This window comes from Nicotiana tabacum, chromosome 3 (genome assembly GCF_000715075.1).
Source record: "Nicotiana tabacum cultivar K326 chromosome 3, ASM71507v2, whole genome shotgun sequence".
Classification (NCBI taxonomy): domain Eukaryota; kingdom Viridiplantae; phylum Streptophyta; class Magnoliopsida; order Solanales; family Solanaceae; genus Nicotiana; species Nicotiana tabacum.
In genome coordinates, this window is record NC_134082.1 from 11,823,665 (window position 1) to 11,839,198 (window position 15,534).

Genomic DNA, 15,534 nt, shown 5'->3' on the forward strand with positions numbered 1-15,534 from the left:
TCTAGTTTAATGGATAAGTGTCAACTACAAAATAAATAGCATGAGGAAATCATTAGTAAACAATGATATTTTCTATTTAATTTTAAAATTATTGAACTACCATTTTAAATTAGAAAAAGGTATCAGAATTTAACATATGTTGACATATGAATATGAAAAAATAAAGTGATGGATGCATTTCAATAATATTTGAATAAGAAAGTGATTATACAACTCATTATTTAACATAAATAAATATGGATGCACTTCATAGTTCTATTTTATATTACATCCCATGAGAGAATCCCAAATATTTCTAAATATTTTCTAAAGAAAATTCTATATATAATCTTAAAAGTATATATTTATATATTAGGTTGGTTCGGGTTTTTTCACTCAATACCAAACCAAATTAAACCAAATCTAATGATTTTTTAATCGGTTTGGTTTGACTTTGCGATTTGGTGCTGTTTTCCGGCTCGGTTTAAACACCCATGACCAGAACCAATCTAAGCATTAAAAAAAATCAAAACCAAAACAAAATAATACTAACATAATGCTGGAAGAATTACACTATTTTTGAACCAATTATACATGATTGGCTTGAAAGTTTCATTTGTGGATAAAATATGACGTGGCTTTATCCCATTGGAAAGCCACCTAATTCCCCATCCAAAGTGACAAAAATTATTCAATCCAAAAACTTCTTGTTCTGAGACCAGAATCAAATGCCAACAGATATTGCTTAAGTTATTTTCACCATTCACTCTTTCTTTCTGTCTTCAAATGGAATATCATTAAAAAAAATTGCATGCAAAAAAATATAACTGAATAGGAAGAGAGTAGCATCTCTGCTATCTCTTTCCAAATTTCAATATTCATGGCTCCAACTCTTACTTCAAATTCATTTCTCCTTACAACTACACCCCATCCAAGATTATCATTCAAGAATTCAAGATTCACTGTTTTTGCTAAGAAATCTGGTTCTTTCCCAAATTTTCGTCTTGGCAAATCAGCTGAGTCTTCTAATGAGGAAAATCAAGAAACTACAAGCAATTCTGGCGTTCCTTTCAGTTTTGATTTTGGTAAAATTTAATTGTGTACTATAGGTCATTTCAGTTTTGACTTTGGTAATGGCTGAAGGGGAACTTTTGGAGCAACAGTAAAGTTGTCTTCGAGTGACCTGTATATGTCACGGGTTCAAGCCACGAAAGCAGCCACTAATGCTTACATTGGGTAGGCTGTCTACATCACACCCTTTGTGGTAACCTTTCCCCGGAACCTGCGTGAACGCGAGATGCCTTGTGCACCAGGCTGCTTTTTTAATGTTTAATTGTGCAACCATAAAATGTTGAATTGGTTACCTTTTCATCTTTGATTTTGGTAATGTTGAATAGTGTTGCTATAATATTAAACTGTGTTACCATTTCGTCTAAAAGCTTAAGCTGTTAGAGAGAGCACGCTTCTAATTATTTGATTATATTCTGGTGAATTGTGTGGACTTGATGCTTTTTCACGAGAGAGCACGCATTGAATTAGTATTCCCTTGAGTTTTAATTTTGGTAATGTTGAATTGTGTCCATAATATTGAAGTGCATTACCATTTCATAGTTATTAGAGAATACACACTTATAATTACTTAATTATATTATGTCTCAACAGGTCCTTTCACGTGCCAGCTTAATTCTTTTACATGAGTCAAACACATGAAAAAAAGCCCACTTTTTTGGATGTTGGTGTGATTTGAATCCTAGACCGCTTGCCTGTTCTGATACCATGTTGAATTCGGTGACCATTTTAGTTTAAGCCGTTAGAGAGAACATACTTATAATAACTTAATTATATTATGTCTCAACACATCCCTTCAAGAGTCGGCTTAATTCTTTTACATGAGTCAAACACGTGAAAATAACTTACTTTTTTGGGTGCCATTGTGATTTGATCCTAGACTTCTTTGCCTATTCTGATACCATGTTGAGTTGCGTAACCATTCATCTTAAGCTTTTAGAGAGAACACACTTTTAATTACTTAATTATACTATGTCATGAACAGGTAAGTTACCTGATATGAAGTCTTTGATACCTATTAGCACCAATTCATCTTCTGGTTTGGCTTTTGGAAGGCAAAGGGCAAAGGATCCTGGAACAGTTTTTGTTGCTGGTGCTACTGGACAAGCTGGTGTCCGCATTGCACAGACATTGCTTCGTGAAGGTTTTAGTGTCAGAGCTGGAGTTTCTGACCTTGGTGCAGCCCAAGAGCTAGCTCAGCTAGCCGTTAGCTACAAGGTTAGTCTCTTTGTCCCTGGAAATACAGAATTTGTTAGAGTATCCGGCATTGGTTGCAAGAATGAACATCATCTTCTATATGTTTTTGTGTGATATTACCTCATGAGCTAGCTTTCGGTTGAATTAGTCTCAAGGTCCATTTATCTCTATCTGAGCCATAGCCAGAGCCATCGTTGTTGTTGTGTTTCACAATACTGAGCCTGCGTGTTATATCATCCACGGTCTAGACGTCCAGCCTTGCGTGGGAGGGGAGATGAGTGTTAGATTGTCTCTCATTGGTTGAGGGAACGGGTTGTTGTCTGCTTATATGGTTTAGTTTCAAACAATACTCACCTCATAAGTTAACTTTCGCAATTAAGTTAGGCCCATTGTCCATTTTTCATAATAGAATTGATGCTGAACTTTGGGTGTATTTAACTTTTGCATATGGCGAAAGATTTTAATGAACGTTTTGAAACTTAGCAATACAAGACAATTTGCTGATGGTTGTCAGCTCTATTGGAGGAGTCATAAATCAATATTGTTTAACTCCTTGGGCACAGAGTGTTCCACTATGTAAGGAATTACGATAGAGGATCAATGTTCGAGCAGTATAGTAGGATTAAAGCAGCAAACATTCAATGTAAAATGCTCAACAATCTTGAAGGTAGCAAAAACTCAACCAAGAAGTGGAATATGATTTTCTGTACCATTCCTTTGAATGTTTAGGACCTAGACAAATTGACAATTCCCTGAATATCACTAAATGAAAGTATCTCCTGTGCAATGAGGTAATGAATCCTTGAGGCCAAATCAAAAAAGGATTAACCTTTAATTGGAGACTAGGCAAACAAAATGCTCTTATTGCATAGTAAGAGAAGTGGTGGTAGAAAATAGGCAGGGCAGCCCGGTGCACATGGTATCCCCCATTCAGACAGGGTCCGGGGAAGGTCGTATCCCAAGGGGTGTGATGTAGATAGCCTACCCTAAAGCAAGCATTAATGGCGGCTTCCGCTGCTCGAACTTGTGATCTATAGGTCACACGAAGACAACTTTATCATTACTCTAAGGCTCCACTTCATTGGTGGTAGAGAATAGATTGAAATTCTTTTAAAAAAAAATTGTTATTTTTTTCTGACTATGCATGTTGCATCATTGCAGGTAATCTCCAACGATGAGTCGAAACGCCTGAATGCTGTTGCATCTACATTTCAAGATGCAGAATCAATCGCAAAAGCAATAGGAAATGCTAGCAAAGTTGTGGTAACTATTGGTAAGGGAGAGGATGGTCCTACAACTGAAGTCACCACAACAGATGCCGTACAAGTAATACAAGCGGCACAATTAGCTGGTGTTGGACATGTGGCCATAGTCTATGATGAATCTTCTTCAGTAGGCTCTACCTACAATGTGCTCGATGGCATTACATCCTTCTTCAACAATCTGTTTTCAAAATCTCAGCCATTAACGATTACGGAGTTTCTGCAGAAGATAGTGGAGACAGATGTGAGATATACACTCATAAAAACCAGCTTAACAGAGGATTTCTCCCCTGAGAGCTCATACAACATCGTCGTGTCAGCTGAAGGGAGTGCTGGTGAAAACGCCTACAAAGTAATGTAATGTATGCAATATTTCTTTTACATTATGAAAATTCTAACAAAATCTTAAGTTTGAGCATACTACTTTTTTTAGTGGTGTACCTCTTAATTTTAAAAAAAATCAAAATTTTCTCTATACATTTGTCTTCCGACTTGGAGACAGTAGGTGCAATTTGCATGAACTGCTTATATGCTAGATCGGCCTTTAGCTACAAGTACACAACCTGCTATCTTTTCCTTTTCCCGTCCCTTCTGCCTTTATAAAGCATGAGGAGTAGATTGATTAAGCTTGTGATCCGTTACTATCTCGTTTTTTTTGTGGAAATCAGGTGGCTAAGTCTGAGATAGCTAAGCTAGTGGTGGATGTTTTCTCCAACACTGCAGTGGCAGAAAATAAGGTAATTATTTCACCAGTTGTCTTAATTTGCTGCTACTGTTACCATTACATTAGGTATGTCGCCTGTCAGGAATCTCTTTATTATAGTTAGCAATTGTATGCCCGTGCAAGGATAATAGAGCGGATACATAGATTCATATTATCAGTCCTAGCTAATTCAAAGTTGAGACGTAGTCGGTAGATTTGTTCACTGATAACTGGAAATTCTTTCCTTTTACAGGTTGTGGAAGTCTTTACTGATCCATCAGCATCAAAAAAGACTGTGGATGAACTTTTTAGGTAATTACGTCTTTTCCTCAATTGCTTACAACTTTTGGATGCCATATAATCTAAACGAAGGAACGATTGTATATACAGCACGATTCCTGAGGATGGCCGGAGAAAGGCTTATGCAGAAGCACTTGAAAAATCGAAAGCTGAGGAAGAAGCTCGACAATCTGCTGAAGCATCCAAGAGGCAGGAAGAAGAGGTGAAAAAGCTCGAAAAGAAACAAGCAAAGGCTGCTAATGTTGCTAAAGAAGCTGAAGAGAAGGATTCATCAGCCGCAGGTCCTTCTGTTGAAAGTCTATTGGACAAAGCAAAAGGCTTAAGTACCGGATTTTCATTTGAAATGTTCAGCTCACAATTGAAATCAGCTGTTGAAAAGGCCGGTGAGGAATCAACACAGGTTGCTACCGTTAGGGGACAGGCCAAGGCCAGAAATTTGCCTGCTCAGAAAGCAGTGATCAAAACTCCTCCTAGGAAACCATTTTCTTCGAAAAAGAATGAGGCGCCAAAACCAACTAAACAAACAGAGACTAAAACTGAGACGAGGAAGGTTTTTGGCGGGCTGTTTCAGCAAGAAACCATCTATGTTGATGATTAATGAGATGAATATATAAGAGACAAGGCAAAATCTTAATTTCCTTTATTGTTTTATTTTATCCTAATTATGCCGGACGAGTATTGAGGTTAAAACAATGGTTTAACTGAGGCTGAGTGAGAAGCATGTAAATCACTGCACATTTCTGTGGATCTTAGATTTGTATATTTTGCATGAAATGTAATATTCAAGGCACTTGTTCATTGTTTTTTCTGCTTCCAAATAATAATACTAGCTTGTTCACTTCGACGCTCAAGTCAGTTATACTAATCAAAGACAGCTCAAACCTTTAGAGATAGGGGCGACTTTCTTGTGGTAGTAACTAGGATTAAGCAAGTAGGGGGCGACAACTAAAAAGGTAGCGATACTGACCACAATTTCATGAATAGGTTGACTTTCTTTCAAAAACAAATGAATTATAATAAGAGAATAGGATTTTTGCTAGTTATGGTGGTGTCACACCTCCTTTTTACACACCTGAGGGGTATAAGAGAGTTTTTTCAATTTAAGTGACATTATTCGAAATGAGATTATTTACTTAATTCTAGAGTTGCCACTTGGAATATTTTAAATGGTGTCCCAAGTCACCGGTTTATTTTAAATCCCAAATCGAGGAAATTTCGACTTTCCTTTTTGAAGTCTGCGAACCAGAAATTCTAAGTAAGGAATTCTGTTAACCCGGGAGAAGGTGTTAGGCATTCCCGGGTTCCGTGGTTCTAGCACGGTCTCTTACCAATTTATACTCGACTTAAATTGTCTAATTACTTATTTTAGAACCTATGTGCAATTATCTTTTTACCGCATTTAAATCACTTGATTTATTCGTAATTAAAGAATTGAGTTACGCGTACGTATACTCTATTCCTCTGGCACGTCAAAAATCATGTCACGCGAACGTGTCCACAATTAATAACGCTTCGTTGATTCATTAGGAAAATTTGGTTGAAGGTGCGCGAACGCATCCCTCGAGTCTTTTAAGAGTTAAATTTGCAATCATATTATGCGAAAGTATATATAATCGCAGTACTAATCTAAATCGGGCCTAAAGCAAATTACGATTGTTCAAATTTTTAAAAGCAATATTTGTGAGGGCCATGGATGATTTAATTTATTTATGGCACACCTCAAACATTTTCTATAAGTGTTAGTTCTTAATCTAATCTTACGAGTGCCATGAATTATAAATTTTGTTTGGCATGACACATCTCACTTATTTTAACAAAAGGAAGTTGCGTTTTTATTTTAACAATTAATCACGCTATATTAATTATTAAGAAAGTTTTGCCGAAGTTGCGCGAACACATACCTCAATTTATTTTAGAATCATAATTATATCACGCGAACATGTACACAATCTCGATGGTTTATTTATTAATCATGCCTAAAGCATGCTACAAACATTTGTCATTTTATTTCTAAGTCGTGAAGTTAATACAGGGGCCACAAATGATAAAATTGTGAATGGCACACCTCAAGCTATATAAACTAAAATTAATTAATAGCCCATGGAAACCCATTTTTATTATTAACAAAAGTTTGATCGAAGTTGCGCGAAGGCATACTCCGAATTTATTATTAAAATCATGATCATGTCACGCGAACGTGTACACAATCACGATAATTGCTAATTCAACTGCAATGACTAACTAAATTACAGAAACTACATATCCTCCAGTCCAAGTAATTATCAAAACATAACTCGTGGAAGATTATTATAGAATTCCTTTTGTGAAGATGAAACAGTGTAAAAATCACATATTGCACTTCTTAAAGCACTTGAAGGATGGAAAGATGCTAAACATTATAGAAAAGAAAGAGCTTTCTGTTGGGAAAAGCTCTTGTCTCCTGCGTATATCATTAATCAAAAAGGTCACAAATAAGTGTCATTACAATATGTATACGTCTTCCAAATGACACTTATTACAATTTTACAAAATGTATATATTAACAATTACTTTATATGAATTAATGAATATAATCCTTAACTGAAAATTGGATGGTTTTCTATTATCAAAATGACGGGCAGTACCGTTTTCTTCTCCTTATAACCAAATTAATCATGTTTCCCTACTTTTTTGTAAATCAAACAAAAAATAATACTTGCAAAATAAACTCAAAATGAATCCACACCATTACCATTAGAGAAACATAAGAAGAAGTAAGAATTGCACCTGAAAAATGAAGTTTTAATTCCTCAAAGCATTCAGCAATTACACAAACAAAATCGACACCACAGCCATGACAGGAACTCAAACGGACGGGAGCTCGGACCTCGACGGAACCTCGTCGGATTTTTTTTTTTTTAAAAAAAAAACAGTCGGATCTGATTTTATAGAACAAAGTCACTAAAATAACTGAAAAATGAGAGGAGAATAGTGGAGGGAGACAAAAATGCAATTTCGTCGGCGTTAATGGAGGTCGCCGGAGTTTCTCGAACTAACTGAAGTCCACGAATTCATGTTCTTTCTTTTGTTGTGTGTGTGTGTGTGTGTGTGTGTGTATCTGTTTCCAACAGTGAGGACGAAGAAGACGAAATAGTGGTCGTCTGGGGTAGGGTTCATGACCTTGTATTTTTCAATGGCTTCCCGTGTATATCCAGTGTATATCGAGAGTATCTCTAGTGTATATAGAATGTATAGTGACTGTATATCGAGTGTATACCCCCTGTCTCCTTTAAGAAGAAGCCATCCTTTTTTTTTTCGTCTGTGTTTTGAACTTCTCCTCTCGTTTCTTCTTACTTGAATTTTTTTCTCCCTTTTTCTTCTTTTTATTTGTGAAGTGTATTATATAGATGTGTATGTGTGTTTTTGTGTATGATCGTGTGTGTGTGCCAGTGATTGTGTGTGTGCGCATGATGTGAGACGTGAAGGAGTGAGCACTAACATGAGGAAGTGGGGATTGAGACATGACCACTAACACGAGGAAGTGGGGAAGTCACTAATATGAGGAAGTGGGGAAGTCACTAATATGAGGAAGTGGAAAAGTCACTAATATGAGGAAGTGGGAAAGTCACTAACATGAGGAAGTGAAAAAATGGGAGTTAGAAGGAGAAATCGTGGGGCGGTTGAGGAGATCATGGGTAAAAGGGATATTATTTTGTATCTTTCTTAATTTACTGATTCTTGTTCTTCTGTTAGTTTATTATTTATTTTATTTTAACTTTTCTTGGCACCCCTTTTTTTCTAAAGTAAAACATATTAAAAGTAAGATAATTTTTTTAAAAAATATTAAGATTAGACCTAAAAGAAATATTTACACTAAACTAGTATAAAATTTGAGTGCGGTAAAAAATTAGGTGTTCACAGCTGCCCCTCTTTGCTCGGAAACACGAATAGTTTTCGGGCAAAGATAAAGTGAACCATGTGACTAATTTTTTGACCATATTGGTATTCAAAAGAGGAAAAAAAATAAAAAGAAAAGGTGCAACCGAGTCCTGGTTATGGACAGCCTACATATCCCGGGTTATAAGGGAATCAGGTCGCGTGTAGTTCAAAAATGAATGAGGTGATGAAGTGATGTTCGAGAGTCGAGTGAGGTTCTGTCCGAGGCTCCGATCCGCAATCCTGATGTTACATCAAAAATCAAAACATGGAAAAAACTAGCTAAGCCTATCAACTATGAGTTACAAGATTCCTATCTATAAGTCTTCTGAAGCTAGATCTTGAGTCTTGAATGGTTCTTCATGCAGACTTTGGATTTGAACCTTGACGCTTGCTAGTTGCAGGTGCTAGCCCGTTCTTCTTTAGATTTTCGGATCAAGACCGGACATGTAGTGCTTGTCACCTTAACCATGTCTTGAGAAGCTCACATCTTTCATCAACTTCTGCATTTGGATTCACTTCTTGCCTTTCTCTCTCTTTTTTTTGGATCGTGACTAACTTTTGTTGATCAGCTCGGACTGTTGACTCGCATTCTTGCCGCGAACTTCTTTTGTTGTTGACTTTAATTGTAATCTGAGATGTTTTCCCTTTCCTCCAAGTAGATGCCTGACCGCTGAACTTGAATTATACTCCCATGCTCTCCAGATGGGCTCCTGATTGTTGAAACTTGAATTGTATTCCCTTGCTCTCCAGATGGGCGCCAGATTGCTGAAACTTGAATTGTATTCCCTTGCTCTCCAGGTGGGCGCCTGACTGCTGAAACTTGATTTGTATTCCCTTGCTCTCCAGGTGGGTGCCTGATTGCTGAAACTTGAATTGTATTCCCTTGCTCTTTAGGTGGGCGCCTGATTTCAACAAAATAGACAAAAACAAAGAAAAATTTCTGCCCCAGTTTGGTAGCTAGGCATATATATATGAGTGTAAACTAAATCATGTTACCAAATATCAGTAAGAACTTGAAAGCTGAAACTTGAATTGTACTCCCTTGCTCTCCAGGTGGGCGCCTGATTGCTGAAAATTGAATTGTTGTTCCTTGTTCTCCAGGTGGACGCCTGATTACTGAATCTTCAACTGCTTTTCCTTGTTCTGAAGGTGGACGCCTGATTGCTGATACTTCAACTATTGTTCCTTGTTCTCCAGGTGGACGCCTGATTGCTGATACTTCAACTGTTATTCCTTGTTCTCCAGGTGGACGCCTGATTGCTGATATTTCAACTGTTTTTTCTTGTTCTCCAGGTGGACGCCTGATTGCTAGTACTTGGTCATGCTCTTATCTTTAACATCCGTGTTGTTCTCCCTGTTCTTCAGATGGGCACCTGACATCAACAAAAATAGACAAAACAAAAGAAAATTTTCTGCCCCAGTTTGGTAGCTGGGCGCATCTGTGAGTGTTAAACTGAATCATATTACCAAATATTACTAAGAATTTGAAAGCTAGGTCCCATTATCCAGGGGGTCCTGACAACTCTTAACTAAACGACAATTTTAAATCTAAGCTATATCTTTTAAAGGTATGACTTCTGCTAAATCTTGTTAACTAAGAAGGTCTTAAACTACTCCCCATTATCCAGGAGGGTCCTGATAACTCTTAATTAACAACAATTTTAAAGCTAAATTATATCTACTGAAGGTATGTTTTGACCTCATGACTGATCCTTAACTACAGGATCCCCAACTGTTATTTTTCACTTCTGACCCTTTTATTCGTAACCATACATCTCTCATGACATTACTGAACCATTCCACCAATTTAACCTTTGCTTACACCCTAGTTCCCACTTTTCATCATATTATCTCCAGCATGTCCTAGCCGTATTTTGCTTTGTGCAATTTTGAATCTGGTAGTACACTTTGACATTCCTTCTTATTTGTTGGAACAAGGCTAACCTTGGAAGAGCTTTAGAGGAGTAAAAATTAACAGCAATGAAATGCGATGATTTTGAGAATTAAGAATAAAGAAGAAAATCCAAATTTGGATGACTGTTGGAGATAGGACAAGGAACTTATCTGAGTGGAGTCACTGGCACCAATGATCATGGTATGCATTCTGGATTAATCAGCCCAGTCTATTTAACCAATCTCCTTTCCAATTGTTTTACTTTGTTCTCCAAGATTTCCACAACCCAATTTTACTTTCTGCCAACTTACGGACCTTGTTCGACTTGCAGTGCCCTGAAGGGTTTTCACCGACAAACCTCTCTCATCTCTTGACTGCATCGGAATTGATGGCCATGTCTATGCATTTTCCTTCGATGTCTGTTAAACATAGAGCACCATTGGACAATACTCTGGTTACAATAAATGGACCTTGCCAATTCGGGGCGAACTTGCCTTTTGCTTCAACCTAATGTGGAAGGATACGTTTCAACACTTGCTGACCAACTTCAAACTTTTGAGGACGCACCCTTTTGTTGTATGCTCTTGCCATTCTCTTTTGATATAACTGGCCATGACATACTGCTGCCAATCGTTTTTCATCAATCAAGTTCAACTGCTCCAAACGGGTTTTGACCCACTCATCATCATCAATCTTAGCCTCAGCGACAATCCGAAGGGAAGGGATTTAAACTTCTACAGGTATTACTGCTTCAGTGCCATATACTAACAAATAAGGAGTTGCACCTACCGAAGTACAAATAGTAGTGCGATATCCCAACAACGCAAATGGTAATTTTTTGTTCCATTGCCTTGAACCTTCTACCATTTTCCGAAGTATCTTCTTTATGTTTTGGTTGGCTGCCTCGACTGCTCCATTCGCCTTAGGACGATATGAGGTAGAATTGCGATGTGTAATCTTAAGCTGTTGACATACCTCTTCCATCAAGTTACTGTTAAGATTAACACCATTATCTGTGATGATCACCTTTGGGATTTCGAATCGACAGATGATATTTGAGTGAACAAAATCGACCACTGCTTTCTTGGTCACCGATTTGAAAGTTTTGGCCTCAACCCACTTGGTGAAATAATCAATGGCTACCAGAATGAACCTGTGCCCGTTGGATGCTACTGGCTCAATTGGTCCAATGACATCTATGCCCCAAGCAACGAAGGGCCATGGTGCCGACATTGTGTGCAATTCCGATGGTGGAGAATGAATCAAATCTCCGTGTATCTGGCACTGATGACATTTGCGCACAAAATTGATACAATCTCGCTCCATGGTAAGCCAATAATAGCCTGATCGGAGAATTTTCTTTGCCAACACATATCCGCTCATATGTGGTCCGCAGACTCCTGAATGTACTTCGGACATGATAGCCGTAGCTTGTCTAGCATCTATGCATCTTAATAATCCAAGGTCTGGTGTTCTCTTATACAAAACTCCTCCACTTAAGAAGAATCCATTTTCCAACTGTCGAATTGTTCTCTTTTGATCCCCCGTGGCTTGCACCGGATATATCCCCATTTTGATGTACTCCTTGATATCGTGGAACCATGGTTTACCATCAAGTTCTTCTTCAATCATGTTACAGTAAGAATGCTGATCTCGGACTTGAATATGTAGAGGATCGACATAAGCTTTGTCTGGATGGTGCAACATTGATGCCAGGGTAGCCAAAGCATCGACGACCTCATTATGGACCCTTGGAATATGCCTGAACTCCACTTATCGAAACCGTTGACAAAGATCATGCAAGCATTGTCGGTACGGTATGAGCTTCAAATCTGTGTTTCCCATTCTCCTTGAATTTGATGTACCAGAAGATCCGAGTCTCCAGAGACCAAGACTTCCTGGATATCCATGTCTGCAGCTAGCCTTAGACCCAAAATACAGGCTTCATACTCAGCCATATTGTTGGTGCAATAAAATCGAAGTTGAGCCGTAACAGGATAGTGATTCCCTATTTCAGAAATAAGCACAGCTCCTATTCCGACTACTTTCATGTTGGCAGCCCCATCAAAGAAAAGTTTCCAGCCTAGTTTTTCAATTTTCTCCAGTTCATCAGTATGCATCACTTCTTCATCGAGAAAATAAGTTCTCAATGGCTCGTAATCTTCATCGACCGGGTTTTCGGCTAAATGATCGGCCAATGCTTGGGCTTTCATCGCAGTCCGAGTCACATAGATGATGTCAAACTCTATGAGCAATATCTGTCACTTCGCAAGTCTCCCTGTCGGCATAGGCTTTTGAAAGATATACTTCAACGGATCCAAGCGCGAAATGAGGTAAGTAGTGTAGGATGACAAATAATGTTTCAATTTCTGAGCCACCCAAGTTAGGGCGCAACATGTCCTTTCCAGATGAGTGTACTTAACCCCATAAGCTGTGAACTTCTTGCTAAGATAGTAGATAGCCTGTTCCTTTCTATCGGTAATGTCATGCTGCCCCAGTACACAGCCAAATAAATTTTCCAAGACTGTTAAGTAAAGAATCAAAGGTCTCACTGGTCCTGGCAGAACCAACACGGGTGGGTTTGACAAGTATCCTTTTATCTTATCAAATGCTTCTTGACACTCATCAGTTCACTTAACCGCATCATCCTTCTTCACCAATTTGAAAATAGGCTCACAAGTTGTCGTGAGCTGAGCAATAAACCTGTTGATGTAGTTCAACCTCCCTAACAGACTCATCACTTCAGTCTTGTTCCTCGGAGGTGGCAATTCTTGGATGGCTTTGATCTTTGATGGGTCCAACTCGATGCCTCGTCGGCTGACTATGAATCCCAACAGCGTTCCGGATGGAACACCAAATGCGCACTTGGCAGGGTTAAGCTTGAGGTTGTACCTACGAAGTCTCAGGAAGAATTTCCTCAAATCCCCAATGTGGTCGGCTTGACGCTTTGACTTTATGATCACATCATCCACGTATACCTCAATCTCCTTATGTATCATATCATGAAACACCGTAGTCATTGCTCTCATGTAAGTTGCCCCGGCGTTCTTCAAACCAAATGGCATTACCCGGTAGCAATAAGTTCCCCATGGCGTGATGAATGCCATCTTTTCTGCATCTTCTTCATCCATTAGAATCTAATGATACCCGGCATAGCAATCCACAAAAGATCCTATCTCATGCTTGGCACAATTATCGATCAAAATGTGGATATTGGGTAGTGGGAAGTTGTCCTTCGGACTTGCTTTGTTGAGATTGTGGTAATCGACGCATACTCTAATCTTGCCGTCTTTCTTTGGCACAGGCACGACATTAGCCAACCAAACAGGATATCGAGTGACCTGAATAACCTTTGCATCCAACTGCTTGGTGATTTCTTCTTTAATCTTCACACTCATATCAATTTTGAATTTCCTCAACTTTTTCTTGACTGGAGGAAACACTGGATCAGTGGGCAATTTGTGGACCACTAAATCAGTGCTCATACCCGGCATGTCGGCATACGACCATGCAAAAACATCTTTGTATTCGATGAGTGCTTTGATTAACTCTTCTCGGATCTTTGGCTCGAGATGGACACTTATTTTAGTCTCTCTGACATTATCTGTGTCCCTTAAATTGATGGGTTCTGTTTCATTTAGGTTGGGTTTGGGTTTTTCTTCGAAGTGAATTAACTCCTTACTGATCTCTTCGAAGGCTTCATCTTCATCATATTCTGATTCGTAGTTACAATCTACTTCTTGAACTATTATTTCAGAATCAGATTGATTTTTAAGACTGGGCTGAGGATTCCTCATGCATGTCATGTCATTAGAACCAGAGTAAAAAGAACTGTACAGAAAAGAAAAGAAAAACTATCAGGAATGATAAAGAAAGGGAAACCGCATTTCATTAAATGATGAAAGATAACAAGGTTTGCACACTTCAAACAGACTGAAAGATAAAAAATCTGGATTACAACCCTGGAATAACCCAGACAAACTGAAGGAAACTCAAAATAAACTACCAAGACTCCTTCTGAGTGGGGAGAGGAGTAGCCTTCCAATTGTTAAGCTTTGTTTTTAGCCCGACAAATTGCACTTCCACGTTGCTAGAACCCTTTCCAATTTCCACCATGTTCACACTATCGAACAACTTCTCAAATCTTTCAATTAACTCCTTGTCAGGATCAGTCACAAAACTGGGAATTGCTGTTATTGGGTGACTTCTGGTACCGGACTTGACAAATGATTTGGAAAGACGTGGGACTGGCTTTGAAAGGACCCATGCCTTCTGTTTTAGCTTTCTAGCCTTTTTTATGTCTGCGACAGTAGGCTTGAATCCCAAACCAAATGTTCCTAAGTTTTCGGGAAGAAACATCGGCTGTATGATGCCTTGCAAAGATGAGCCCAAGCCTTTACCGAGTACAAAACCATTCTTCAACATCTCATAGGATACCATGACTGATGCGGCGGTTATCTTTGGATTTGGAATGTATTTCCTCTCCGGAACTTTCTCTACCAACATCGTGCCAGAAACCTGGTAGACCCATGGTCCCTGGTCATCTTCCACTTCAATGACTGGTACAATGGCATTGTTGCGAGACATAAACTATCTTCCCCATGCACAACTATTTCTTGTCTATCCCATTCAAATTTGACTACCTGGTGTAGTGTTGATGGGACTGCTTTAGCGGCATGGATCCATGGTCGACCCAATAGTAAATTATAGGAAACAGCTATATCCAGCACCTGAAACTCCATTGTGAACTCAACTGGACCTATCGTCAGCTCTAGCACTATGTCCCCAACTGAATCTTTACTCCGCCGTCAAATCCTCACACGTAAATACTGTTCTTATGGATCCTCTCATCTTCTATTTTCAACTTGCTTAGAGTGGAAAGAGGACAGATGTTTGAGCTTGACCCGCTGTCAACCAATGCCTGGGTCACCATAGAGTTCTCACATTTTAATGTGAGGTAAAGAGCTCTGTTGTGCTCAGTACCTTCTACAAGCAATTCATCATCAGAAAACATGACTCTGTTTGCTTCGAAGATTTTGTTGGCTATTTTTTCTAAGTGATTCACGGAGATCTTATCGGGAACGTGCGCCTCATTCAAGATCTTCATTAAAGCTTGACGGTGCTCATCCGAATGGATTAATAATGACAATAGGAAAATTTGAGCAGGCGTCTTTCTTAATTGTTCCACAATAGAGTAGTCCTGTAACTTCATC

The 15,534-nt window shown here is 38.6% G+C and overlaps 1 protein-coding gene across 1 annotated transcript; it reads left to right on the forward strand.

Moving 5' to 3' along the window:
• Positions 1-551: 551 nt before the first annotated feature.
• On the forward strand, positions 552-5,313 carry LOC107763187 (protein PLASTID TRANSCRIPTIONALLY ACTIVE 16, chloroplastic-like). The gene is made up of 6 exons (XM_016581657.2): positions 552-1,064; positions 2,033-2,265; positions 3,406-3,858; positions 4,175-4,243; positions 4,463-4,521; positions 4,600-5,313. Exons 1-6 carry the CDS (start codon positions 860-862, stop codon positions 5,105-5,107), a joined length of 1,527 nt encoding a protein of 508 aa, XP_016437143.2. The 5' UTR covers positions 552-859; the 3' UTR covers positions 5,108-5,313.
• The last annotated feature ends 10,221 nt before the right edge of the window (positions 5,314-15,534 follow it).

Coding starts and splice junctions, on each gene's coding strand:
- LOC107763187 (XM_016581657.2), top strand. CDS start 860: ATGGCTCCAACTCTTACTTCAAATTCATTTCTCCTTACAACTACACCC. Junction 1,065..2,032: donor TCCTTTCAGTTTTGATTTTG/GTAAAATTTAAT, acceptor TGTCATGAACAG/GTAAGTTACCTGATATGAAG. Junction 3,859..4,174: donor CTGGTGAAAACGCCTACAAA/GTAATGTAATGT, acceptor TGTGGAAATCAG/GTGGCTAAGTCTGAGATAGC.